The sequence below is a fragment of the Odocoileus virginianus genome, chromosome 3 (genome assembly GCF_023699985.2).
Source record: "Odocoileus virginianus isolate 20LAN1187 ecotype Illinois chromosome 3, Ovbor_1.2, whole genome shotgun sequence".
Classification (NCBI taxonomy): domain Eukaryota; kingdom Metazoa; phylum Chordata; class Mammalia; order Artiodactyla; family Cervidae; genus Odocoileus; species Odocoileus virginianus.
In genome coordinates this window covers 46,556,021-46,580,947 of record NC_069676.1, presented here as the reverse complement: position 1 = coordinate 46,580,947, position 24,927 = coordinate 46,556,021, and the positions used below count along the sequence as shown (strand labels likewise).

The 24,927-nt window shown below is 39.9% G+C and overlaps 2 protein-coding genes and 1 non-coding gene across 4 annotated transcripts in view; 2 read left to right on the top strand and 1 right to left on the bottom strand.

The window, feature by feature from the left end:
- Nucleotides 1-5,022, bottom strand: part of CTNNA1 (catenin alpha 1) — a 320,722-nt gene extending 315,700 nt beyond the window's left edge. For both annotated transcript variants that reach the window (XM_020908383.2, XM_020908385.2), the window contains exon 1: nt 4,921-5,022. The gene's annotated coding sequence lies outside the window, so the exon portion shown is untranslated. The remainder of the gene's footprint in view (nt 1-4,920) is intronic.
- A 327-nt stretch (nt 5,023-5,349) lies between these two features.
- On the top strand, nt 5,350-22,352 carry HSPA9 (heat shock protein family A (Hsp70) member 9). The gene is made up of 17 exons (XM_020908401.2): nt 5,350-5,551; nt 6,865-6,923; nt 7,187-7,274; nt 8,296-8,477; nt 9,223-9,347; nt 9,894-9,967; nt 10,053-10,159; nt 10,643-10,805; nt 11,774-11,866; nt 15,214-15,423; nt 16,552-16,779; nt 17,623-17,727; nt 19,826-19,943; nt 20,605-20,699; nt 20,902-20,994; nt 21,181-21,321; nt 21,596-22,352. Exons 1-17 carry the CDS (start codon nt 5,471-5,473, stop codon nt 21,671-21,673), a joined length of 2,040 nt encoding a protein of 679 aa, XP_020764060.1. The 5' UTR covers nt 5,350-5,470; the 3' UTR covers nt 21,674-22,352.
- On the top strand, nt 15,823-15,893 carry LOC139034549 (small nucleolar RNA SNORD63). The gene has a single exon (XR_011487087.1). It is a non-coding gene; the product is annotated as a small nucleolar RNA SNORD63 (small nucleolar RNA).
- Nucleotides 22,353-24,927: the final 2,575 nt, after the last annotated feature.

Here is a 24,927-nt window from a genome sequence, read left to right as displayed (position 1 = left end):
TGGCATCTGGTCCCATCACTTCATGGCAGATAGATGGGAAGACAATGGAAACAGTTTCAGACTTTCTTTTCTTGGGCTCCAAAATCACTGCAGATGGTGACTGGAGCCACCATTAAAAGACACTTGCTCCTTGGAAGAAAAGCCTCTATGACCAACCTAGACAGCATATTAAAAAGCAGAGACATTACTTTGCCAACAAAGATTCATCTAGTCAAAGCTATGGTTTTTCCAGTAGTAGGTATGGATGTGAGAGTTGGACCATAAAGAAAACTGAGTGCTGAAGAACCGATGCATTTGAACTGTGGGGTTGGAGAAGACCCTTGAGAGTCCCTTGGACTGCAAGGAGATATAACCAGTCCATCCTAAAGGAAATCAGTCCTGAATATTCACTGAAAGGACTGATGCTGAAGCTGAAACTCCAATACTTTGGCCAGCTGATGCAAAGATCTGACTCCTTAGAAAAGACTCTCATGCTGGGAAAAACTGAAGGCAGGAGAAGGGGATGACAGAAGATGAGATGGTTGGATGGCATCACCAACTTGATGGACATGAGTTTGAGCAAGCTCTGGGAGTTGGTAATGGGCAGGGAAGCCTGATGTGCTGCAGTCCATGGAGTCACAAAGAGTCGGGCATGACTGAGCCACTGAACTGAACTGAACTGAGTCACCTGGGAAGCTCTGAGCCACCACATGTACATATATCCACATGTTTTTAGATTCTTTTCCCATATAGGCTGGGCTTTCCTGGTAGCTCAGCTAGTAAGGAATCTGCCTTCAATGTGGGACACCTGGGTTCAGTCCCTGGGATGGGAAGATCCCCTGGAGAAGTGATAGGCTACCCACTCCAGTATTCTGGCCTGGAGAATACCACGGACTGTATAGTCCATGGAGTCACAAAGAGTCAGACATGACTGAGTGACCTTCATTTTTCCCATATAGGCCACTACAGAGTATTGAGTAGAGGTCCCTGTGCTATAGTAGCAGGTTCTTATTAGTTATCTATCTTATATATAGTAGTGTATATATATCAATCCTAATCTCCCAATTTATCCCTGCCTGCAAAGGTTCGATTTTAAATGATATTTAAAGACATTTCTATGTTTCTAGAACCCAAGTTCAGGCTCAATTCCTAGTTCAGGTTTCCTTTTGCTAAGTCATTCTGATTAAAAACAAATGAAAGCATTCAGAAAAGGCCCCTACATCCTTAAGAATTATTAAATGGGTCTTCATAAAGAGCAAATCTCTGCTTTTGTCAGTTCTACACCCTCCCTAAATAGGGACTTCACACACAGACCCTTGGACCTAACAGCCAACTGTTTTTCAAACCTGAATGAAAATCCAAGTGAGGTTAACTAATTTTTTACCCTGTGCAATAAGACTGCATTATCACTAGAATGTAAATATCAAATCTAATCAAAGTGATTATCTTAATTTATTGCTGCCTTAGTTTTCTTTCAGGGTCATCCTCTATTTCTTGTCCTTTCAGAAGGCAGGCAGGTTGGTTGGTTACCGGGCATTCCATACAGAAAGAAACCTACTAATTGTCACCATCCCCAGGGACAGAAACATCCTGACACAATACATCCTACACTTCACTAGGGCAAGTTCCACTGAATTAGACTTGAGTGAAGTGACACTGTGAAATGTACTCCAATATAGTGTAGCTAATACCCAAACAGAAAAGTGGGAACTGTCTCCTGAAATCTGCTGCAGGTACATGAAAAATTCCAAGGAGAATAAAAATGACAAATCCCTGCAGTATGTCACATTTTTATTTCATGAAGATGGAAAGTGCCACAGCATGATATTCATCTTTGGGAAGACTGAATAAAATGTCATCTGAGCCACCAGTTTAAAGAGACTCCTTTAAAAATATAAACTTGATCTTATGTGTTCTATTACAGATTGAACTTCCTTTATAGTTGTCCTGGAACCTAAACTACATAAAAATATTTTTATAGCTTTAACTCAATTGCCTAAAATAACTGCTGTTAATAATGGATTAGGCCAATGTTACAAAACTCTTCTTCCGTATACATAGAGATAAATGATCAGACCCAGTTTTGTTATGAGACAGCAAAGGCTAGTGGTTAGCAGTATAGGTTCTGGAGTCAGACAGTCTAGCTTCAAATATGGCCTTACCATTCAATTGTCATGTGACCTATATAACACACTGGACCACTTTAAGCCTCAGTTTCCACATCTGCAAAATGGGAATACCAACAGTATTATTCCCTTGAGACCATTTTTTTTGCACATTCCATTAAAGAATGTTACAAAGCTTTTAGGACAGTGGCGCACTTAAGTAACACTTGACAACTATTAGTGATTGCTATTTAAAGACAATTCCTGTTAATGATTGGGAATTAAACATTTAAAAGTTATAATTTAAAACAATAGCATGCACAGGTATTAGACAGCCATCTGTTCTGCCTGGTAAACAATTACCCGCATGAAAATTATGTACCAACTCCTTTCACTTTTCAGTATGACACTGAAATGATAACAGAGAAATGGAATACAGTGCTGGGATATATATGAAGAATTGTATCAGCCGACCATGGATCTAATCGTCCACTCTTATTCATTTGCACCCTGTTTCTTTTTAGACTCAGGCTCATTTCTTCCAGCCTTCAGGCTGCAGGCTATGTTAATCTGCAAAGCAACCCCAAAGCTTGTCCTTCACACTGGCAAATAATAGGATACATGCAGCCTCATTCTCAGGATACTGCTTTGAATAGTGTCTAGAGCTACAACATCCCCCTTGTGGTCATATTGAGTATTTACCAGGCTCTTGGGGAAACCAACAAAAACCTCAGCGATATGTGTACCCCCAGAATCATCCTCTCAGACATCCTTTAATCAAATAGTTAACACTATTTGATTCCAGAATTCTTATGATTAACACTTTGTGGTCTTTAAGTGTATGCAACAAGAAGGAAAAACAGCAAATTCTTAGGAGAACCAGTAGATAAGAAAGATGTGAAGAGGATGCAGTGAATACCAATTATCCCACTTGCCCTCCTCCATGTCATATGCAAGGTAGGGATGTGAAATTTTCAAGTTCTACTTTGCTTCCATGTTTAATATTATTTATCATTCCTCCCTATGTTTCTATGTTCTTTTTTTGAAAATTTTTATTGGAGCATAGTTGATTTACAACGTTGTGCTAGTTTCAAGTGTACAACAAAATGAATCAGTTATACAAACACATATATCCACTCTTTTTTAGATTCTTTTCCCATATATGTCATTACAGCCTATGGAGCAGCATTCCCTGTGCTATACAGTAGGTCCTTATTGGTTACCTACTTTATATAGAGTAGTGTGCATACCACAACCACAAGCTCCCAATTTATCCCTCCCCTCAATGTTCTTCAGCATCAATGTACTGTTTTAGTATACAAATATCCTAAAAATAAGGGTCATTAGACTTGGATGACTGCAGAAAAATCTACTTCTGAGGGAACTAACAAAATAAGAGAAATGAAAGCACTAAGTAGACAAGTAAGAATAAATAACAAATAAGAGTGTGAGGGTACGTCTTAAAAGAACATGTATAAAATATAAACAATATAATGTTGGACCTTTATTTTCTTACTCCCATTTCCCTTCTCTCTAACAAGGTAAACCCCAGCTGTCTTCTTTCCCTCCCAAACTTCCCGAAAATTTCCTTCACAAGTCCTCACATCGGAATAGTGGAGCATCTTTCTCTTTTGAAATTGGACTTTGAGACTTAAGAAGTCACTGGCATCTTGTTACACAACCCATGCCCACCGTCCCATGCAACAGGTTTCGAGATGGGTCTGAGGACCTGGTACAGAACACAAGTTTGTGTGCCTGACACACAGTGAAGCCAAACCAACCAAAACAGGAGTTTGGACCAGAGAAAGGTTTTATTACAGGGTCAAGCAAGGTTAGAAAGGGTGGCTCATGCTCTAAATAAATCCCTTAACTGAGAGCTTTTAGAAAGTATGTTTTTATAGGAAAAATTTGGAGTAAGGGCTGCAAGGCATGTGACTTCCATCTGGTGGGTTTGTAGTGAGGAATCTTGCCCTCAAGTTTAAGTTACCATCCTCTATCTGGGCAGGGCCTACTTCCCATAGAACTCATAAATACTACATATACTCAGGTGATGTTAGTGGTAAAGAGCAAGCCTGCCAAAGCAAGCAGCAGGGGTTCAATCCCTGGGTCGGGAAGATCCCCTAGAGAAGGAAATGGTAACCCACTCCAGTATTCTTGCCACAAATTCCACAGATGAGCCTGGTGGGCTACAGTTTGTTAGAGTCACCAAGACACAGCTGACCACACACTCCCTGAGGAGGAACCATGACCGGGCCCCAGTGCTGTGCTATTCTTACTTGACTATGCCTCTCTTGTTTCCGTCCCCTAATAAGCAACTGCTTAAATCTGCCTTTTGGAATTCAGGGTACCTTAAAGAAGCTAAAATAAGTCTACAAACAAGAAACAGGGGGGAAAGAAGGGCTTTCCTGCCCAGGTGGGCCCCACAGGGGCCTGCTTGGCTTCTGAGCCTCAGTGAGGCCCAGCAAAGCTGGGTAGTAGGATCATGAGCTCAGGTATGTTTATCTCTCGACGGTCTGCACGATAATTAGCCTAAGATAACCCAATGCTTTGTATGAACGAAAGTCTTCTTTAGTAGTTCAAAACCCAAGGTCCCTGTGCTAAAACACAGAAATAATTCGCCTAAGGTCTCCATATGCAGGTGTATTTCAAGTTACGGCAACAGCAACAGGCAGTGAAAACACAAAGGACGAGCAACAAAGGTTTTAAACCCCAGGTTTACATTGAACAAAAACGCAGGACAAAATGGCGCCCTCCGCGAGAAGGAAAAGTCAACTCGCTCGGACTTGGCGGCCGCCAGGATCTCCCAGGGAAACGGGGGTGGGAGGGCTAAACTCACGTGAGCTGGAGCACCCTATGACAGCGGTAGTCAGACTCCACCCCGTTTTTCACTACTCCCTGTGCACATGCGCTCCAGGACCTCGGCGGGTGGCCAGTTGCGCAGGCGCAACAGACCCTTCCTCTCACGTAACTGACGCAAGGAGACTGTAATCTGTTCGCAGTTTATCCCGTGTGACCTTGAGTCCTTCCTGCCTCCGAGGACCGGGGTTGTCCACAGTTTTGCCTTATGCTACTCTTAGGCCTCCTCGTCTCTCACGGAGCCCTGACCTGCCGCAGCCTGCGCAGAAGGACATATTGTTCCCAACTATCAGGCTTCGAAGCGTAGTAGCCGTAGCTACTGACTCCGGGCGCGGCGTACAGGTATTCTCTGATCAGGCAGCACGGGCGGCGCCTCAGAGGATGAGCGGGCTTCCAGGCCGCAGCGGTCAACCCCCGCCCCCCACCCCACGTGGTAGGAGGTATCCAGAAGCGCTAGCACCTCTGCGCCGCGCTACCCTCGGCCGCCCGAGCGCGTCTTTGCTGTCTGGTACTTCCACCGTATAGCAGCCATGATAAGCGCCAGCCGAGCCGCAGTATCCCGTCTTGTCGGCACCGCAGCCTCCCGGGGCCCCACAGCCGCCCGCCACCAGGTAAGGGACTGCCGGGCCCTCCCCGAGGGGCTCACGGTCTTGGAACTCAATGCTGCAGGCCGCGGCCTTCGGGGTCAGAATCCTCCAGGAAAGAGGAGAGATGGAAAATAACAGATCTTCAGTATTCAGTGTTGCTGATTCAAGGATTAATTCAGGGTTTTGCCTTTCTCTCTTTGCTGAGTCACACCCCTTGGGAGCGTAGAGTTTTATTTCACCGTTATATTTCACCAAGTAGCTGGTAGTCGTTCTGATAGGCTTTTTGATACGGATTACGCAGTTTTGGCCTTGAGGTCGTAGTCTATAGGGAAGGAAAAGCTATTATAGTTTTCATTTTCGCTTAGGGGTAGAAGGAGTCTTCTAAAATCCGGAGTGTGCAAGGACCCCGTTGCTGTGATATGACGAAGGAAGAAAGAGCATCCGAGCATAAATGAAAAGTCAAGCTCTGATTTTCTTGTTTGCGAACATTTAATAGTTGTTTTCCCAAAATCATCTCCGTTATTTCAGAAAAAATAAGCAAATCGGGAAAAGGCCATGGAGTGATTGCTCATTATCGTGTAAGACTAGAAATACATCTTTTGGAATTGTGTTTCTTTGCGGTCAGGTTGAGTAAAGGACCACTTGGAATACCCTGAAGTGAAAATGTAACAGGTCTTTCATCCTGATCTGAGGCCACTCCTGACACCCCCCCCCCCCCAACTGATTCATAAGGTTGCTAATTCTAGTCCCCTTAAAGCATTAGCTTGGCAACATCAGGGGAAATGGCTCAGATTAAGTTAAATCTATATTTGCAACACACACATGTGTGGATCTTAAGTGGACACTGCTGTGATAGTGAAATTGAGTAGTTATTTTGTAATGTATTTTTGCTTCTCCAGGGAATGTTTGGCAGTGTTTGAAAATGACTTTGGTGGTTACAATCTGGGTAACCATGCTGCTAGGTTCTAGTTGTAAAGATTCAAGTTGTTGCTGAACACCCTGCAGTGCATAGAACAGCCCAGCTCCCATCAAAAGTTTTGTTCAAAATCAATAATGCCGAAGTTGAGTAACCTTTTGGTAATGTAATTCAGGGCAGTTTTACATGAATTTGTTTGATATTTGGAAAACTTATACTTTCTTGGACTTGATTGCCGTGTCAGTACCGTTATGCCTGTTATACATAAAATATCTTACTATTTCAATGAACTTTATGCACGGTAGCTACTCAGAATGAAAATCTCAAACGTTCACATATTCTTCAGAAGAATAGTTAAGCCCAAGTTTTCATATGTAGTTGATGGCTGATGCAATTTTTTTTTTTTTTTTTTTTTTTTAAGGATGGCTGGAATGGCCTTAGTCATGAGGCTTTTAGAATTGTTTCAAGGCGGGACTATGCGTAAGTATAATTTCATTTCCTTTAATAGTAAGATGATAAATATTAAGTCCTAGAGCAGTGGTCTCTAAATTTATGATTATTTTGTTCAGGAAAAAACCCACTTATATTTATTAACAGAATGTTTATTTCACCACAGTAGCAAATAATTGTTTTCTACCAAACCTTCTTCAAGGTTTACCTTCATATTGTAAAATAGGTCTTTTTTACCACCATCTTGGAGACCACTGTTAACTGATCGTAGCATTGTTTTAAATGTCTTACAGATCAGAAGCAATCAAGGGAGCAGTTGTTGGTATTGATTTGGGTACTACCAACTCCTGTGTGGCAGTTATGGAAGGTAAACAAGCAAAGGTGAGCATAATTGGAGGCTCTGGACTGTATAGTGGTAGCTAGTAGACAATTTAGAATTCTGTGTCCTTTGGCTTAGATAAGGGACATTTTAAAGGATGTGTTTAAATTCTTAAGACTCTCTTGAGGTGCATCTTTGTGCTTAATTTATGCTGGTAATAATCAAACGGATTTAACTTCCCAGGATTGAAGTGTGTCCTAGTACAGAGGTAATAAAATTTTACCTTTCTGTAAGTCAGTTAAACAAAAGTTAAAGGTGCAGAAACAGTCTAGAAGCAAGTGGAGCTCCAAGTAATGCAAAGGCTGGGTCATAAGTAAATAATGTTCTTTATTTCCTGCTGTGGTAGAGGCTCTTCCTCCTGAATCCTACCTATTCTGTTCTTTTTTTTTTTTAATATTCTGCTCTTAAAAATCTTTATTCCCACATGGTTCTCCTCAATAATATTTGAAGCACCTGGATCTTTTAATTCCTTTTTGGCGATTAAAAAATAATTTTTTTCTTTACTGCGCTGGGTCTTCATTGCTACATGAAAGCTTTTTCTAGTTGCGGCCAGTGGGCGCTACTGTCTTGTTGCAGTGGCTTCTCTTATTGTGGACCAGGATCTCTAGGGTGCTCAGCCATCAGTAGTTGTGGCACATGGGCTTAGTTGCCCCACACCATGTGGAATCTTTCCAGACCAGGGATCCAACCTGTATCCTCTGCATTGGCAGGGGACCACCAGGGGAATCTGCAAATTTTTTTTAATGCCTGAAATTTTTAGCCATCACCAAAACAAAAGTACAATTAATTGTATGACAACAGTAAGAAAGATCTGATTTATATATATTCCTGTGTGGTTTTTTTTAAGTTCTTAGTTGATTGTTTCAATCTCAAATAGCAGTTGCTTACTGTATCAGTATTTACAGGGCAGAAAAATATCCTCAGTAGTACTGCTGTTTAATGTTTGCTCTGTGTCTCAAATGATTGATACAAAGACAGTGGTGGTGACTGGAACCTTACTCTGTCCTCCTTTGGGAGTTTTAGGTGCTAGAGAACGCTGAAGGTGCCAGAACCACCCCTTCAGTTGTAGCCTTTACAGCAGATGGTGAGAGACTTGTTGGCATGCCGGCCAAGCGACAGGCTGTCACCAATCCAAACAACACATTCTATGCTACCAAGCGTCTTATTGGTCGGCGATATGATGACCCAGAAGTTCAGAAGGACATGTGAGTAATAGTAAGACTGTATTTATTTGCAAAGGCTGTATAGAACAGACTTACTAGCAGGATCCCTGGGGACAGGCCCTGCCCCTGCCCAGAGGGTGTCTTCTTCAAAATATTCAATTCTGCCTTCACAGATTAGGACTTTGCTATGTGTGACATGATATATGAAGATTTGGGTAGTCATACCTGGACCATGTAAATTGGTGTTAAACATGAGACAGATAATGACACAGGCTTCATCTTGTGCTGATCAGATAGTTCAATATGTTTTCAAGGTTTATCCTTGCTGTCTCATGTTATCAGTATTTCATTTGTTTTTATGGCCAAATAATGCTCCATTGCACACATACATAGAGAATTTAGTGTTTATTTGTTGATGACATTTGGGTTGTTCCCACTTTGTGGCTGTTACTGAGTAATGCTACCATAAACATTTGTAGGTTTCTATGTGGATGTACATTTTCATTTCTCTTGGGTAGACATCTAGTAATGAAGTTTCCTAGTTATATGGTATCTCTGTGTTATCCAAAGCAGCTGCATAAATTTTTGATGAGAAGAATGTTCAGGTTTCATCAGGATGTTTTTACATGTTAATGATTACTTTCTAAAGGATTTCACTAAGTGAATTCCTGAAGTTCTCATTTGTTGACCATGGATCTCGTGGGGTGGAAGATGGGCTTTCATGGTGTATGGTAACTTCTTGATGGATTGTGCTGGTATGTTTTCTCAAAATATTTGTGTCTTTCAGTAAAAATGTTCCTTTTAAAATTGTCCGTGCCTCTAATGGTGATGCCTGGGTTGAAGCTCATGGAAAACTCTATTCCCCAAGTCAGATTGGAGCATTTGTGTTGATGAAGATGAAAGAGACTGCAGGTGAGAAAGCTTAGTTCATATCTTGGAAAATTCAGAAAACTGCATCATTACTCTGAGATCACTGGCTTCTGTATCTCATTGACCTTTGAATGAGTTTGCAGTGGCTTTTGCACAGAATACCTAGAAATGGCAAAACTTCATTACTCTTTCTCTACAAATTGAACTTCTCTTCCAAGTTTTCCTAATGGTGGCTTGCATGTTTATTTTTCCCAGAAGGGAAACCAAAAGACTACACGTTAAGCTTTTGTGTCTGTTAGATAAAACTTATAACTTCCTGTTTGAGGAAGAGTGACTCTTTTAAGTCTAAAAAACTAGGTCATTATAGTTGATGAGCCTTCACTAATGTGTTAAAGGTGAGATCTTGGGTTTTTTAAATCACAGTGTTTTTCAGTAAGATCTCTACATGTTAGGTCATATGCTAAAAAACTAATGGGTACTGTTTGTGATCTCAAGAGGATGACATGGGTTGTCAGGCTGCATTAATTGTAGCTTGTTTTATCTGATAGGATTCTTCTCATGGTTGATTTTCATTGATTTCTTTTCCAGAAAATTATTTGGGGCATACAGCAAAAAATGCTGTGATCACAGTCCCAGCTTATTTCAATGACTCTCAGAGACAGGTGAGTTCAGTTAGCATTTTTAGTCACGAAATAAATGGTACTTGGGACACAAGGGTAAAAAATGCATTTTTTCTTTTTTCTGTAGGCCACTAAGGATGCTGGCCAGATATCTGGACTAAATGTACTTCGGGTAATTAATGAACCCACAGCCGCTGCTCTGGCTTACGGTCTGGACAAATCAGAAGACAAAATGTAAGTTTGTGTAATAAAATTCTACTTATATGCGTGAGACTAAGTTCATGGAATCTTGAAATCTATCCTCAATCATCATCTTGATTTCTTAGTGTTGCGCCTTAGACTAAAAATGTACTGCCTTGACCTTTTCCCCAGGTTCCTATGGTGTGTGTTTTTCATTCATTTCAGGACTATTCCTTTGATTACTTTTTCCTCTTTTCTTTCTTTCTTTTCTTTTTAAAAGTACTGACTATGGTTATTTTACTCCCTTGGTATGCCTGTTGGCAAGTATTCATCCAGAAGTTTAGCATTTCATTTTAACTCTTACATGTTTTACATGTTGCTATAAGGACCATATGTTAAGACATACGACACTTAGGCAGTCGTCAATTTTCATAATTATACCTGGGTGGGGGGAAATAGCCAGGTGTATGTTAGTTTGGTGACTGAACTCTACCTGTGATGAATTTGGTTCTTGAAGGCCTTCTTTTTTCTTTCTAGCATTGCTGTGTATGATTTAGGTGGTGGAACTTTTGATATTTCCATACTGGAAATTCAGAAAGGAGTATTTGAGGTGAAATCCACCAATGGAGACACTTTCTTAGGTGGTGAAGACTTTGACCAGGCCTTGCTGCGTCACATTGTGAAGGAGTTCAAAAGAGAGGTTAGTTACCAGTGTGGTTAATATGTAGACATTGAAATTCAACTGAGAATTTCTTTGGACTGCAGTTTGCTTTATGATTTTTTCTCCCTTTAGTAGACTGTTGCACAGTCCACTGAAATTGCATTTCAGTTTCATGGGTGCTCTGAACTGTTCCAGTTATTGTAACTTCAAATTGTGAACAGACAACAATGAAAAGGATACAGTACCTGGTGTACAATAGTACTATGGCATTATATGTAAGAAACCTGAATGTCTTTGGATTGGGGAATCCACGTTTTTGGAGAGAAGTGCTAGAACCAATCCTCACAGATACTGATGGACAACTATATAGGTTTCCTCCACTATCTGAAAATGTCTTCCTGTGAGACTTATGAAATGTTGTGAAGCAAAGAAGCAATTACCTTAGGGCACCTTTTTTCTAACGGATGCACAAAACAAAATGTTCATATGCTTCCAGATAGTTCAAAGCTATGGTGGCTTGATACTCAGATAAGTGTAGTTACTGGGCAAGGAGCTTGGGGTGCACACTGCTTCTTTAATGGCTTGCTGCAAAGCAAATGCTGAATATTAGTTGTCCTTTTTGCCTTTTTTGTAAATGTGAAAATCCTTTTCAGATTTCCCTTGGTTGGCAAAAACAGGTATTAATATAAATCTTTTATAAAAGTGAGGTGTGGTTTAAAGCAAGTTTTGGAAAAGTGGGAGAATACCACCAAAATTCACAAAAGGAATTTTGAGAACTCCTTTTTTGAGCTAGAATCCTACAGCTGGAAAGAAGTGAGAATAGTTCATCCCTTTAACTCCAGACATATCTTTTTCAGATTAGGTCTTTTTCCTGTAGATTTTTAAAGGCAATAGTTAATTTTTGCTTGTTTATGAAGGTATGGCTTTATTTTGTCTTGTCTACACCTTACCACTGCGATTTAAGTAGTATTCATTTTCTCACTTACACTAGTTATATTCTTTGTTAGACGGGGGTTGATTTGACCAAAGACAACATGGCGCTTCAGAGAGTTCGGGAAGCTGCTGAGAAGGCCAAGTGTGAACTCTCTTCATCTGTGCAGGTGAGACATGGACAAATTCCAGCCCCCTTGATGGATCTTTTCAGCTGGAGTTTACTTGAATAGCATATGTTAATTGGCATAATGTTGGTGAGATTTTTTTTTTTTTTAACCATTTTCTGGTTGGTGGTAAAAAATGCTTTTCCATTAATAGAATCATTGTGTTTTTAATGAGTGAGCTGAAATTTGTTAAGCACCAAATCAGGTTATGTTACAGGAGCCAAATAATGGTTTAATTGAGAGCTGAATGACATTGAATATACTTATTTGCATTCAAGATGGCATTTTTAAAATCTAGACTGCACCATTATGCTAAGTCACTTCAGTCTTTTCCAACTTTTTGGACTTTTTGTGACCCTATGGGCCGTAACCCGCCGGGCTCCTATGTCCACAGGATTCTCCATGCAAGAATATTGGAGTGGGTCGCCATTTCCTCCTTCAGGGGATCTTCCTGACCCAGGAATTGAACCCAAGTCTCTTATGTCTCCTGCATCTAGACTGAGCAGTGTGCAAAATTAGAATTACTAACCTGGAAATACTAGGAGACTCTCAGAACTACTTCTGTTTTTATTTCAGACACCTTTTTTATGTAAGTCTCTAATTTATTTAGATCACCAGTCTAGACAGTGAGTTAATGAAACCTGGCTGAAAGCCGGGGAATATGTACCTGTGCGAGTTTGCCTCCATGGGCAGATTTGCTTAAATCTGTTGAAGGTTTTACCATATGTTGCTCCAGTTTTGAGAGATGAAGTTTCTCTTTGCCTTAACCACTAAGAAAAGCATAACAGCATGTTAGGTCCATGTCAGGAATATAACAAGATAGCAGGAGTTCTAATTCTAGATTCTCAAGTGGCAGCAGGAAAGAGCATACTGCTAGGTAGGTAGTTGATTACCCACTCTGGGAAGGGAAGAGGTGTTTATAGCGGCTGTTGTTGTGTTGGTAAAGTGGGTGACCTTCAGTCACATCTGGATTTTTTTTTTTAATAGCAGCTATGAAAGAGGGACAAAGTTGTACAGGGTCATCCATGAAGTTGATGGTATTCCTTTGTTCAGCTGTCAGAATTTGCAGCATGATGGTTGAGACTGAAATATGTAACACTACCAGAGGATAGCTTATGATTCTTTCTTCCTAGGGGGTTCACTTCTTGGAGTGATAACTTGGTTGGTTTTACTATGGCTGTATCCTATTGAAAGGTACTTAGATTGTTTCTTTGCATTTTGCTTTTTATTAATAGCAAGATATATTGACCATCTTTGTACGTTAGTGTTTGTGCATATGTGATTGTAAGTCTGTAGGTTAAACTCATAGAAGCATTTATTGCCCTTGTGGAATTTATACTGTAGTTTGGAGAGGTGGACATTAATTAAACATTATATCAATAAATGTCAGAAGTAATATAGAGGTTAACAGTTACTCTGTAGATAGACTGGTGGAGATTAAGTTTCTATTTCATTGTTTGCTATATGACTTTGGATGAATTACTAATGTTTGTTTTCTTGTCTATAAAATGAGGGTAATTAGCACACCATTTCCCCCTTAGAGTTGTGAGGATTAGTAAATTAATAGGTGTATAACATGCTTAGGACTGTGTAGTAAATAGCAGTGGTACTATAAGTGTATATGTTAATTTTATTTTCTAAAACAGGCAAACTTAGATTTATAATAGAGGAACTTGACAGGTATTTGACATAATTAGAGCCTCCTGCAAGGTGAGTTGATAGGAACACATAAAGTGTCAGATAAGTATGAGGTAGTGGGGTAAGACCTGAGAAAGGGTCAATGTGGCTGAAGTACAGACTAGAGGGGCAGGAGGACCATAGAAGATAAGGCTGGAGGCTTTACAGATTGGAGGATTTGGTATCTTTCCTGAGATAATTGACTACAAATCACTGAAAAATTTTAAGATGGGGCAGTGACATGGTCAGGTTTGGGGAAAGCACCCTGAGGTGAAGTGGAAAATGTGGGGGAGCTGTGGCAGCCTGAGTGGGTGTGAAAAAATGTAGAGGGCTGTTAAAACTACACCAGGTGGTGAGAGAGGAAAGGACTTGGACCAGGGTGAGGTAGGGAGAGATAGATGGTTGATTTGAGAGAGAGAAGGGACAAAACTTCATGATGGAACTGGCATTTGAAGGTGGAAAGTACTGGAGTTTTTCAGTTTGTAACTTAGAGCACATGGAACTGCACTAGTACAGTAACCACATATGGCTATTTAAGATTAAATACAATTTAAAAATATTTATTTGACTGCACTGGGTCTTGGTTGCATACAAACCCTTAGTTGCAGCATGTGGGATCTAGTTCCCTAACCAGGGATCAAACCTGGGTGCCCTGTATTGGGAGCTGAGTCTTAGCCACTGGACCCACCAGGGAAGTCTCAAAATACAATTTTTAAGAATTCCATTTCTCAGTTGCACTAGGTGAATTTCAGCTTTTCAGCCATGTGTGACTAGTGGCTGCGGGATTGAGAAGCACAAGTAGCATTTCCATTGCCACAGAAAGTTCTGTTGGATTGCATTAACTTTTTTCTGATTCGGTTTGACATTGTGCAAAGAGGAAATTGTTATTGGTGTTCTTAAAACTATATCCAGTATCACTGTTTTTACAGAAGGTTTGTTAATTCTTATTAAGCCTTTAACTGTCCAGGGTACTCTCCCTGAAGAAAAGTGGCTAAGGATTTGCTCCCTTCAGTCTTTATTGCTTTTTGGCCTTGTTTGATGTAAAGTTGGAGGTGCAGCATAAATTTAACTCTCTTCCTGGGAGTTCCCCCCTGAGACACCTGTTTCTGCATGTTTAGTAGTGAGTTTTGTCAGTCTAAATATTCTTAATCCATGCCTTATTAGGATTTGACGTTTATTGATACTATATGTTACATGGTGTGACTGTAGCAGTGTTTGCTGCTCTCTGTAACTATCATAGCAGTAGTCAGTCCTTTAGGCATTTTTGTTGTAGCTTTTTTAACTATCTTAGACTTGTAAAGCCCTGGTTTAGTGGCAGATTATTTGGTTCAGAGCATACTTTTTTCTCAAAAGTACACAATTTTTTTAAAAAACTTGGTAAAAACACAGTAGTGTCATTACTTAATGCATGTTTTAATGTCAGGACAATTCTTCACCTTCTGAATGGGGATTTTTTTTCCTGCTTCTCTGTTCCATCCTTCATTATTATTAATAGGTTTGTAGTGTTACTTCTGAGAAGATAAGAGGTTAAATCTTTTTAAGAGTCTGTCTTTGGTAGCTGTTCATTTAAAGTGTGTCTGATCTTCCCTGTGACTTGAAATATTTTCTAGTGTGTAGTCTTTAATTGAAGTAATAGAGAGACTTCACAACTGGTCTTCCTGCTTCCCTTGCAGACTGACATCAATTTGCCTTACCTTACAATGGATGCTTCTGGACCCAAGCATTTGAATATGAAGCTGACTCGGGCTCAGTTTGAAGGGATTGTTACTGATCTAATCAAAAGGACCATTGCCCCATGCCAAAAAGCCATGCAAGATGCAGAAGTCAGCAAGAGTGACATAGGAGAAGTGATTCTGGTTGGTGGCATGACTAGGATGCCCAAGGTAAGTACCCATGGAATTCTTGGCATGGAGAGCAGAGAGGGCCAACATATGATTTCTTAGGACATAGCATATGCACACCATATGGCTTATGTTGTGTAGGGACATGTGTATGTGACCTTTCTACCGCTTTGGCCTGAAAGGGGTATGAATTTGTGTACTCGCTAGAGTTCTAGTCTTAAAGAGTATTTTTTAAAGGGATTAAGAAGGTGGGGGAATGTCTTTGGAGTACTAGCAAGGAGGACCCTGAACTTTAGTTTTAGAGAATTTTTCAGAATGAAACAGTATGAGTTCCAAGACACCTTAACATACAGCTTAACTAACTAGCCTCTATAGGCAGTTTTGGATATGTGTTTTGCAGTATATTGTTTGGGTTTCTAATACCATCTTCAACAGAGATTTGTGCAATGATGCATTGTATCAACACATCATTCTGATAAGACAGGTGTGTGGAAAACTAATGACTGAGCACAGAACATGTTGAAGGTATAATTCTTTATATCTTGAATAGAACGATCTTGGACTTTGATTTTCATAATTTTTTCTTTTGAGTTCTTATGCTTAAATAATGCAGACAATAAACTGGGGGTGAAAAAGAGAGGCTTTGAATCAAGCAGATATCTTTATGTTAACAAATTATCTCAGATGTCATATTCCTATTCTCAGATGTTATATTCAAATAAACTTTTTCCTATCATTAGTAAAATATGGAGGGGAAAACATGCCTCACATCAGCACCAGTATTGAATTACTGAATTACTACTGCTGCTTTTAAGCTGAGTTTTAGTTGATACATAGAAGAGGATTTGGACAATATACATTTAAGTCCCCTTGCCTTTCGCTTCTATTCCTAGTGTGTTGCTTGGGAAATCAGATGACAAAACTTAGGCAAATTGTTTACAAATTTTAAAAGGCTATAAATGAGATATTCCGAGTAAAATACGTGTTTCCAAATAATATACTTAACTCATTAAAAAGAACTCAATTGCAAAATAATAATTTGAGTAAACATTTCTGGACGTTAAGCAGCCGGTCCCGGATCTGGTGGGGCCTGGGGAATGCGCACTGCTCTCGTTCTCAGGCAGGTGCCCTGAGCAGCTAGTGACAAAGTTCTTTTTTCTTGGTGCTCAGGTTCAACAGACTGTGCAGGATCTCTTTGGCCGAGCCCCAAGTAAAGCTGTCAATCCTGATGAGGCTGTGGCCATAGGAGCTGCCATTCAGGGAGGTGTGCTGGCTGGCGATGTGACAGATGTGCTGCTGCTGGATGTCACTCCCCTGTCTCTGGGTATTGAGACCCTGGGAGGTGTCTTCACCAAGCTTATTAACAGGAACACCACTATTCCAACCAAGAAGAGCCAGGTAAAAGTCACCCCCTCCTTACTTTCTCACAGAGATACTAGATTCTGTGAGGGATGTGATTGTAGCCACTTCTATGAGCTCTTTCTAGAAAACTTTTCTTTTTGTTTTGCAGTTCACACTAGTTGAATGTGGGTGGGTGGTAAGAATCTTCTCACTTATTCTCTTATATTCCTGGAAAAGTTACCTGGTAAGGTGGTTACCTGGTGGTGATTTTAGGGAAGTCATCAAGTGTCTTCCTTCATAGGACAGTAATGTGCCAGAAGGAGCCTCATTATTTTAAAATCCCTACTTTACTCTCAGAGGCAGTAGTAGGGGAGTGTGCTTGTCTTCCCAGTAAACGATAGTTCTGAGATACCAAGCCCAGGGTTATTTGGACAGTGGGTCTTAGATTTAGAATTACTTCCTAAACTTTCTGAGTTTTGATGTTTTTATGAAAGAACTATGACTGTTGCTTTGCTTGCAGTGATATATTGCCACAGTATCATTCTGAAGAAAAGTGATGATTTCCTATGACTATGAACATAAATGTCCTTTCTCTGACCCATTCCTCTGGATGAGCATGTTTCAACATCTCACTTTTTATAGCTCCTTCTAGGCCTTATGTGCTAGTGTTGCATCTTTGTACAATGTGTTTGCTTAGCTGAAACAATAGCTATTGTATGCCCTTCTGCTGTGCTAATCCTGTTCCTGTTCTCTGTAAAGACATAGGCCTTTGTTCTGAACATAGTGTACGTTAGGATTCTTCCAATGTTGGGATGTGAATTTCTTCCTTTAGTTAGCAGTTTGTAGGGGGTAATGGTTTAATCAGGCTGCCAGCCCAGCAAGTTTCCTTCTTTCCCCTAGGTGTTTTCTACAGCTGCTGATGGACAGACTCAAGTGGAGATTAAAGTGTGTCAGGGTGAGAGAGAGATGGCTGGAGACAACAAACTTCTTGGACAGTTTACTTTGGTAGGTATTAGGAATCCTGAAATTCATGCTCATGATCATTCTTTTTATGGTGAAGTTACACTATTCTGACTCCTAATATTATAAACTGCAGACACAGTTTTTGTTATTTTCGTGTAGTATTCAAATGAATTCTGCAGCCAGATAACCAGGGCTTCAGTTTTTTTTTGTTGTTTTTTGTTGTTTTTTTTTTTTTTTTTGCAGCAGAGTCTGGCAAATCTTTATTTTTCACTGTAGCTTTTAGATTCTAAGTTAGTACATTTTTAAGGGGAAGATAGTTTAATATTACATCAGCTTATCCTTCATGAAACCAGGGTGTTTTATGTATACTTCTTTGTGAGAGTCTTGTACATTATCTTCTGGCCATGGCGCCTATTGACATTTTATGACCTAGGTGAATGCAAAGCTGTTTTCCATAATCTATTCTTTTTTTTTTTTTTTTTTTTAGGTTGAGACTTGCAGTTTATTTTATTTTATTTTATTTTTATTTTTTTATTTTTTAAAATTTTTATTAGTTGGAGGCTAATTACTTTACATCATTACAGTAGTTTTTGTTATACATTGATATGAATTAGCCATGGATTTACATGTACTCCCCATCCCAGTCCCCCCTCCCACCTCCCTCTCCACCCGATCCCTCTGGGTCTTCCCAGTGCACCAGACCCGAGCACTTGTCTCATGTACCCAACCTGAGCTGGTTATCCGTTTCACCCTAGATAATATACATGTTTCAATGCTGTTCTCCTGAAACATCCCACCCTCGCCTTCTCCCAGAGTCCACAAGTTTGTTCCATACATCTGAGTCTCTTTTTCTGTTTTGCATAAAGGGTTATCGTTACCATCTTTCTAAAGTCCATATATATGTGTTAGTATACTGTAATGGTCTTTATCTTTCTGGCTTACTTCGCTCTGTATAATGGGCTCCAGTTTCATCCATCTCATTAGAACTGATTCAAATGAATTCTTTTTAATGGCTGAGTAATATTCCATGGTGTATATGTACCACAGCTTCCTCATCCATTCGTCTGCTGATGGGCATCTAGGTTGCTTCCATGTCCTGGCTATTATAAACAGTGCTGCGATGAACATTGGGGTGCATGTGTCTCTTTCAGATCTGGTTTCCTTGGTGTGTATGCCCAGAAGTGGGATTGCTGGGTCATACGGCAGTTCTATTTCCAGCTTTTTAAGAAATCTCCACACTGTTTTCCATAGTGGCTGTACTAATTTGCATTCCCACCAACAGTGTAAGAGGGTTCCCTTTTCTCCACACCCTCTCCAGCATTTATTGCTTGTAGACTTTTGGATAGCAGCCATCCTAACTGGCGTATAATGGTACCTCATTGTGGTTTTGATTTGCATTTCTCTGATAATGAGTGATGTTGAGCATCTTTTCATGTGTTTGTTAGCCATCTGTATGTCTTCCTTGGAGAAATGTCTGTTGAGTTCTTTGGCCCATTTTTTGATTGGGTCATTTATTTTTCTGGAGGGCTTCAGTTTTTACTTGAAAGCCTTGCCTTGCTTCTTGTGCCTTGGGAACTAAGTCAAGAAGTTTATAAGCTTCAGGGAAATGTCCATAAACAGTGCTTTTTAGAATAAATTTCTCATTACTACTTTTAAAGACATTTGATACTGTTGCTGGTTTTTTGGCCACACTGCACAGCATGTGGGATCTTAGTTCCGTGACCAGGGATTTAGCCTGTGTCCCCTGCAGTAGAAGCACAGAGTCTTAACCAGTGAACTGCTAGGGAAATCACTTGCTACTGTCTTCTAGTCAGCCTTACTTATTGTTTCTTACTGACAATGAGCAATGGAGAACTTTGCTCTCACTGTGTATTCTTAGGTACATAAAGCCACTACAGCTACTTGCTGCAGCCAGCTGGTAACTGGCTGGAACTCACTGGTATGAGTTCTTTATTTCAGGCAGCAATGAAAGTACTACCCTAACCTACAAACTCCTGTTTTTGTACATTTAAAGTGTAAGTTTCACTTGTTTCTCCCAGAAAACAGGTAATTTATTCCCCCAGAAGATCATACAGGTTTTGGAAACAGAGCACTGGACCTGTTGGTGAGAGAAGCTTACTCTGGTATTTATTTATCCTAGATTGGAATTCCCCCAGCCCCTCGTGGAGTCCCTCAGATTGAAGTTACATTTGACATTGATGCCAATGGGATTGTACATGTTTCTGCCAAAGATAAGGGTACAGGACGCGAGCAGCAGAGTAAGTTCTCTTACTTATTAGATTGTAAGAGTGAGGTAAGGGCTTCCCTAGTGGCTCAGTGGTAAAGAATCCGTCTGCAGTGCAGATGTGGGTTTGATCCCTGGGTCAGGAAGATGCCCTGGAGAAGGAAATGGCAACCCAGTCCAGTATGCTTGCCTGGGAAATCCCATGAACAGAAGAGCCTGGCAGGCTACAGTCCATGAAATCACAAGAGAGTCAGACTCGACTTAGTGACTAAAATAACAGAGGTTAGAGACTTTGAAGTTCCTCTCCATTAGGAACTACACTCTAGAGTGTGTAGTTCCTCTCCATTAGGAACTACACTCTAGACTGTGTATATCTTCCCCTTCCCAGCCTCAGGGGAGGATGGTGAGTCCTTGCCCTCATTCTCCTTAGTTATCAGTGTCTCGCTATCCAGGTATGGTGTTTATTCACCAAAACAAACAAGCACTGAGCCTCTGAATCACTGATCTCTGTATATTAGACCCTTGGTCTCCCTCTGATTATTATAGGCCAGTAGGTTATTATTCTTCTCCATAATTCACATCAAGATTAGCTACTCTGAACAGGAGGATTCTTTTTCTTAATACAGTAGAGAAAGAAGCATATGAAGCATATCATTTTCCTGAGAAATAATGCGGTGCCTTTTTTTTCATTATAGTTGTGATTCAGTCTTCTGGTGGATTAAGCAAAGATGATATTGAAAATATGGTTAAAAATGCAGAGAAGTATGCTGAGGAAGACCGGCGAAAGAAGGTGATTACTTCACTCGTAACTTATATGAAGTGCCTTTCTTATTTATTCTCATATAAAAATTGTCATCGAATCCAGCTTAAAATCTCTTAAGACATCTCAGACCACAGTGATTTCTCCCTCTCTTTATACTCTTAATTGTGTATAGCCATTAGCAGGTTGATTGTTAAGTCTTCGTTCATACTGCATTTTTAATTTCTCTTAGGAACGAGTTGAAGCAGTTAATATGGCTGAAGGAATCATCCATGACACAGAGACCAAGATGGAAGAATTCAAGGACCAACTGCCCGCTGATGAAGTAAGTCCTCTTGTAAAACAGCTCAATAAGTTTGGGGTCTATTGTCACTGATGTCAGTGACAGTCATTTTTCTCTGGATCTTGATAGCAGTTTCTTTTAAAAAGTGTCTCTCTAAACATTCTGCTATATGTTCTGGGCTAAGAAAACCAGAAAAAAATGAGGGTCTGGCTTTGTTTTGGTTTTAAGTGCAACAAGCTAAAAGAAGAGATCTCCAAAATGAGGGAGCTCCTTGCTCGGAAAGACAGTGAAACGGGAGAAAACATAAGGCAGGCGGCATCTTCCCTTCAGCAAGCATCATTGAAGCTTTTCGAAATGGCATACAAAAAGGTATTTTGCTCCTAACTCAATGTAACTGCTCTTGATCACTTTCACTGATGACTGATACACAGCCATTTATGGAACTGGGAGTATTGGACTTGGAAGTAAACTTCCTGGTCTTCTTGAATACTTCGGGAGGGAGAGGGGCTGAACCCAAAGGGAAGAAATCACTGAAACTGGGAGAGTGGAACAGGTAGGATATAGCTCCTTCATTTTTAGTTCATCAGAGAACAAACTGTCACCCTTAACATTAAACAAGTGACTCTCAAATGCTTTCTTACAGATGGCATCCGAGCGAGAAGGCTCTGCAAGCTCTGGCTCTGGGGAGCAAAAGGACAATCAAAAGGAGGAGAAACAGTAACAGCAGTAAACTTTGGAGTTGAAAGGACAACATGCTTGGGAGTGAAGGGATTTCCTGAGCTGAAACGGGCAAACTTCAGTCTTCTACTGTGTTTTTGCAGTATTCTATATATAATTTCCTGAATATGTAAATTTAGTGACCATTAGCTAATGATCATTTCATGAGTGACAAGTCCAGCAGTACAAAATTCACAGTATTTTGTCCTTAGCCTGTCATTCTTTTTCATTTCAGCTGCATGTAAAGTTGGAAAGATGATTTATTGATCATTCTAAAGATGTAACATTGTTTTGTATTGAAGTAGCCATATTTTCAAGGGGTGAAATCTCACACAGTGAAGACAGTTGGGTCTGGAATGAAACCATAACGTGATGAGATCCTTCTAATGACCTGAGTACTGCTGTACCAGCCTGTATGTATGTGGAATTCCTCAATTGAGGCCTTGCAAAGCAAGCCAGCTGTACCATGTTGGGAGGAAGGGCAGGGAAAGCTAGATCAGCAGAAAACTGAGCTAACTATTTATGTTAGATCCAGCTTTTAAAACACAAGTTACCCAAATTTTCTGAAGGCATACTTTCCTAGCTACCCTTCGGCCTTATGTCTGGCACCTGTGTCCTTGATGACTGTTCTTTTTGATCCCTTCTGGACTTTTCTAAAAAAATAAATAGGAAAACCATCTTGATCTTTTTGTCTGAGGACCTGAAATTTAGCTTCAGAAATATATGACATGAATTACATTTCCCAGTTCCCTGACCTGTAAACTGGATTTCCTAACACTAGCCAGTTTAAATTTCCAACAAACTGAAAACTTGAGAAGGCTGGTATGATAATCATTATCACCAAAGGCGAGTCTGATTCAGGAGTTTCTTTCTAGCCCATCTGAGGTTTGGAGTGTTGAATGTTAGATCTTTAACATGAAAATTAGGCCTCATACTTTTCAGGCTGCTTTCTGCTCTAAATAAAAACTTCAGAATTGGCTCACCATAATGAAACATTAAGTCCTAAGGTGTGATTTCAGTGGCTTAAACATCAGAAACCAGATAATTTCTATAGTTTTACTTTTTCACCCTCAGCGAGTTGTCATGTGTCCTACTTTTTAAAATGTAGTTCTAAATATCACATGCTACCAGGAAGGTGACTACATCTATAACCCAAGTTTTAGGAATTAATTTATTTTTAAAAAATTAAGGAGACTTAATTTTTAAAAGCTTTTAAAAGCTTCTTGAGGTTTATATGATAAATAACAGGCTCAAGTTTTCAACCACATGAACACTAAATGGGAAACTTGGGGGGTGTGCAGTATTTCTTTATGAACTCAAACTGCCGTATATATGGTGGTGGTTCAGCTACCCACTAGTAAAACTAACATCAGCACAAGTAGCCTTGAAAGGCAAAAAGAAATTTAAATTCAGATACAATCTTCATCTTGTGACAACACATGCATTATAGGTCCGGAAAGAAAAACTGGGATTATTCCAAGTAGTCTTGGAATGTACCCCTGCTACACAACAAAACAACACATGTGATCGGACCCCTTTTCCTATACTTTGACCTTGCTCAGACTGTCTTCTATATTTCCACTTGGTGACTCCCCTCACTATTTTTAAGTAAGGCTTTGAAATTGTCATAAATAGCAGCCCTCAAGTCCCTGTCATTTCCTATCCTTACCCACAGCAATTATTACCACCTAATTTGTCTTTCCCTCATGGCTATGTGAGTTTTTTGGTCCTCCAAATCCCTGCTTTAAATATCAACTCCTAGGGTGGTGGTATTATTAGGTGGGGCCTCTGGGAGGTAGATCATTCTCATGATAGGGAATAGTACCCTAATAAAAGAGGTTTCAGAAATCCCTGATGCCCTTCTTAACATGACACATCATGACCTGGAAGAGGGCCGTGACCTGATCATGCTGGCACCCTGATCTCTGACTTCTAGCCTAAATTGTGAGAAATTCCGTTATAAGCTACACAGTCTATTTTATTCTGGCAGCCTAAATGAACTAAGGCCCACCCTTTTTTGCAAGTTTCAAGAACCCAGAAACTTGTTCACTGTTACTTCCCAACATTAGAACAATGCCTGTCACTGAAGCACTCAAATCTTGTCAAAACAATCTCTCCCACTGTCCAAAACTTTTGGGTGGTTTTCTTTCTCCATTTGAGGGAGAAAAGCCTTACTTTTTAAATTACTTTTTAAACTCTCCATCCATCAAGAGTTCTAGGCGTAACAAACCACACACAGAAACTTAATTGGTGAAAGATTAAGAAGTCTTATTTAGAAAAATTCAAGGAAAAACTAATGTTTACAGGACCAGAAGTGTGGCCTGAGGTACTCCTAGGCCAGCAAAGGGGGCGTAAGAGTGACCAGAATAAATTTGCAATCCTCTTTTATCGTTTCTAGGTATTAAGTACAATTCTGTTGCTGACTCAAAAAAAATTTACCCAAGTTTTTTCTTAACTTTTAATTAAACCTATTAGAACATCTAGAAGAATGCTGTCATGAACACACAAAAACACCATTCACGTGGATTCAGTTAGCATTTTGCCACATTTGTACTTTTTAACACTGCTCGCTCTCTCTACATGTTTTCTGAACGTCGTGACACTTCAACCTAAATGGCACACTTACGAGCAAAACATTCTCCCTACAGCTAATAATCAGGAAATTTAGCACTGATAAGAATAGTTCCTTTGCCTTTTTGTCTTTTCATGATGTTGATTTTGTTTTCAAGGGTATAGGCCATTTGTTTTACAGAAGAGCTCTTTGGATTCACCTCGTGATTCCCTCGTGCTCAGAGTCATGTACACATTATTGGTAGGAATACTTTGTCTTTATCAGTACATCAGTTGCCAGGGAGAACAATATAATGTCTGTGCTTTGCTCCACATTTCTTCATCATTAAGTTACCTTTAATAAGTAACCTGTAAGGGTGGCTTAATTTTAAGTATAACATTTATACTAGAGATTCTGTAGCAAGAAGGAGCAGTAAAGAAAAAAGAAGTTCTTACAGATGGTACATGAGAAGACTGGGAGTGAAAAGAAATCAAAATTTGAAAATAAACTGCTTCAAACAGCCTTTGTATTTCAGATACCACTGTGACTCCATACTCTAGTCCTAAGGCTGTTTTGTAAGGGCTGTGTCGTCTTTACTTTCCTCTGGTATCAGAAGAACAATGCAATGAGTGAAAGCCCTAGATACAGGAGCTACAAAGCAACCTATATTATTCAATCAGTGAAGCAGACAATGTAGTAGTTATAGA

Bases quoted from the DNA above. Each gene is read 5' to 3' on its own strand.
- HSPA9 (XM_020908401.2), top strand. From the start codon at position 5,471: ATGATAAGCGCCAGCCGAGCCGCAGTATCCCGTCTTGTCGGCACCGCA. The intron at 7,275-8,295 runs GTGAGCATAATT...TGGGAGTTTTAG, and splicing joins TGGAAGGTAAACAAGCAAAG to GTGCTAGAGAACGCTGAAGG. The intron at 19,944-20,604 runs GTAAGTTCTCTT...TTTTCATTATAG, and splicing joins TACAGGACGCGAGCAGCAGA to TTGTGATTCAGTCTTCTGGT.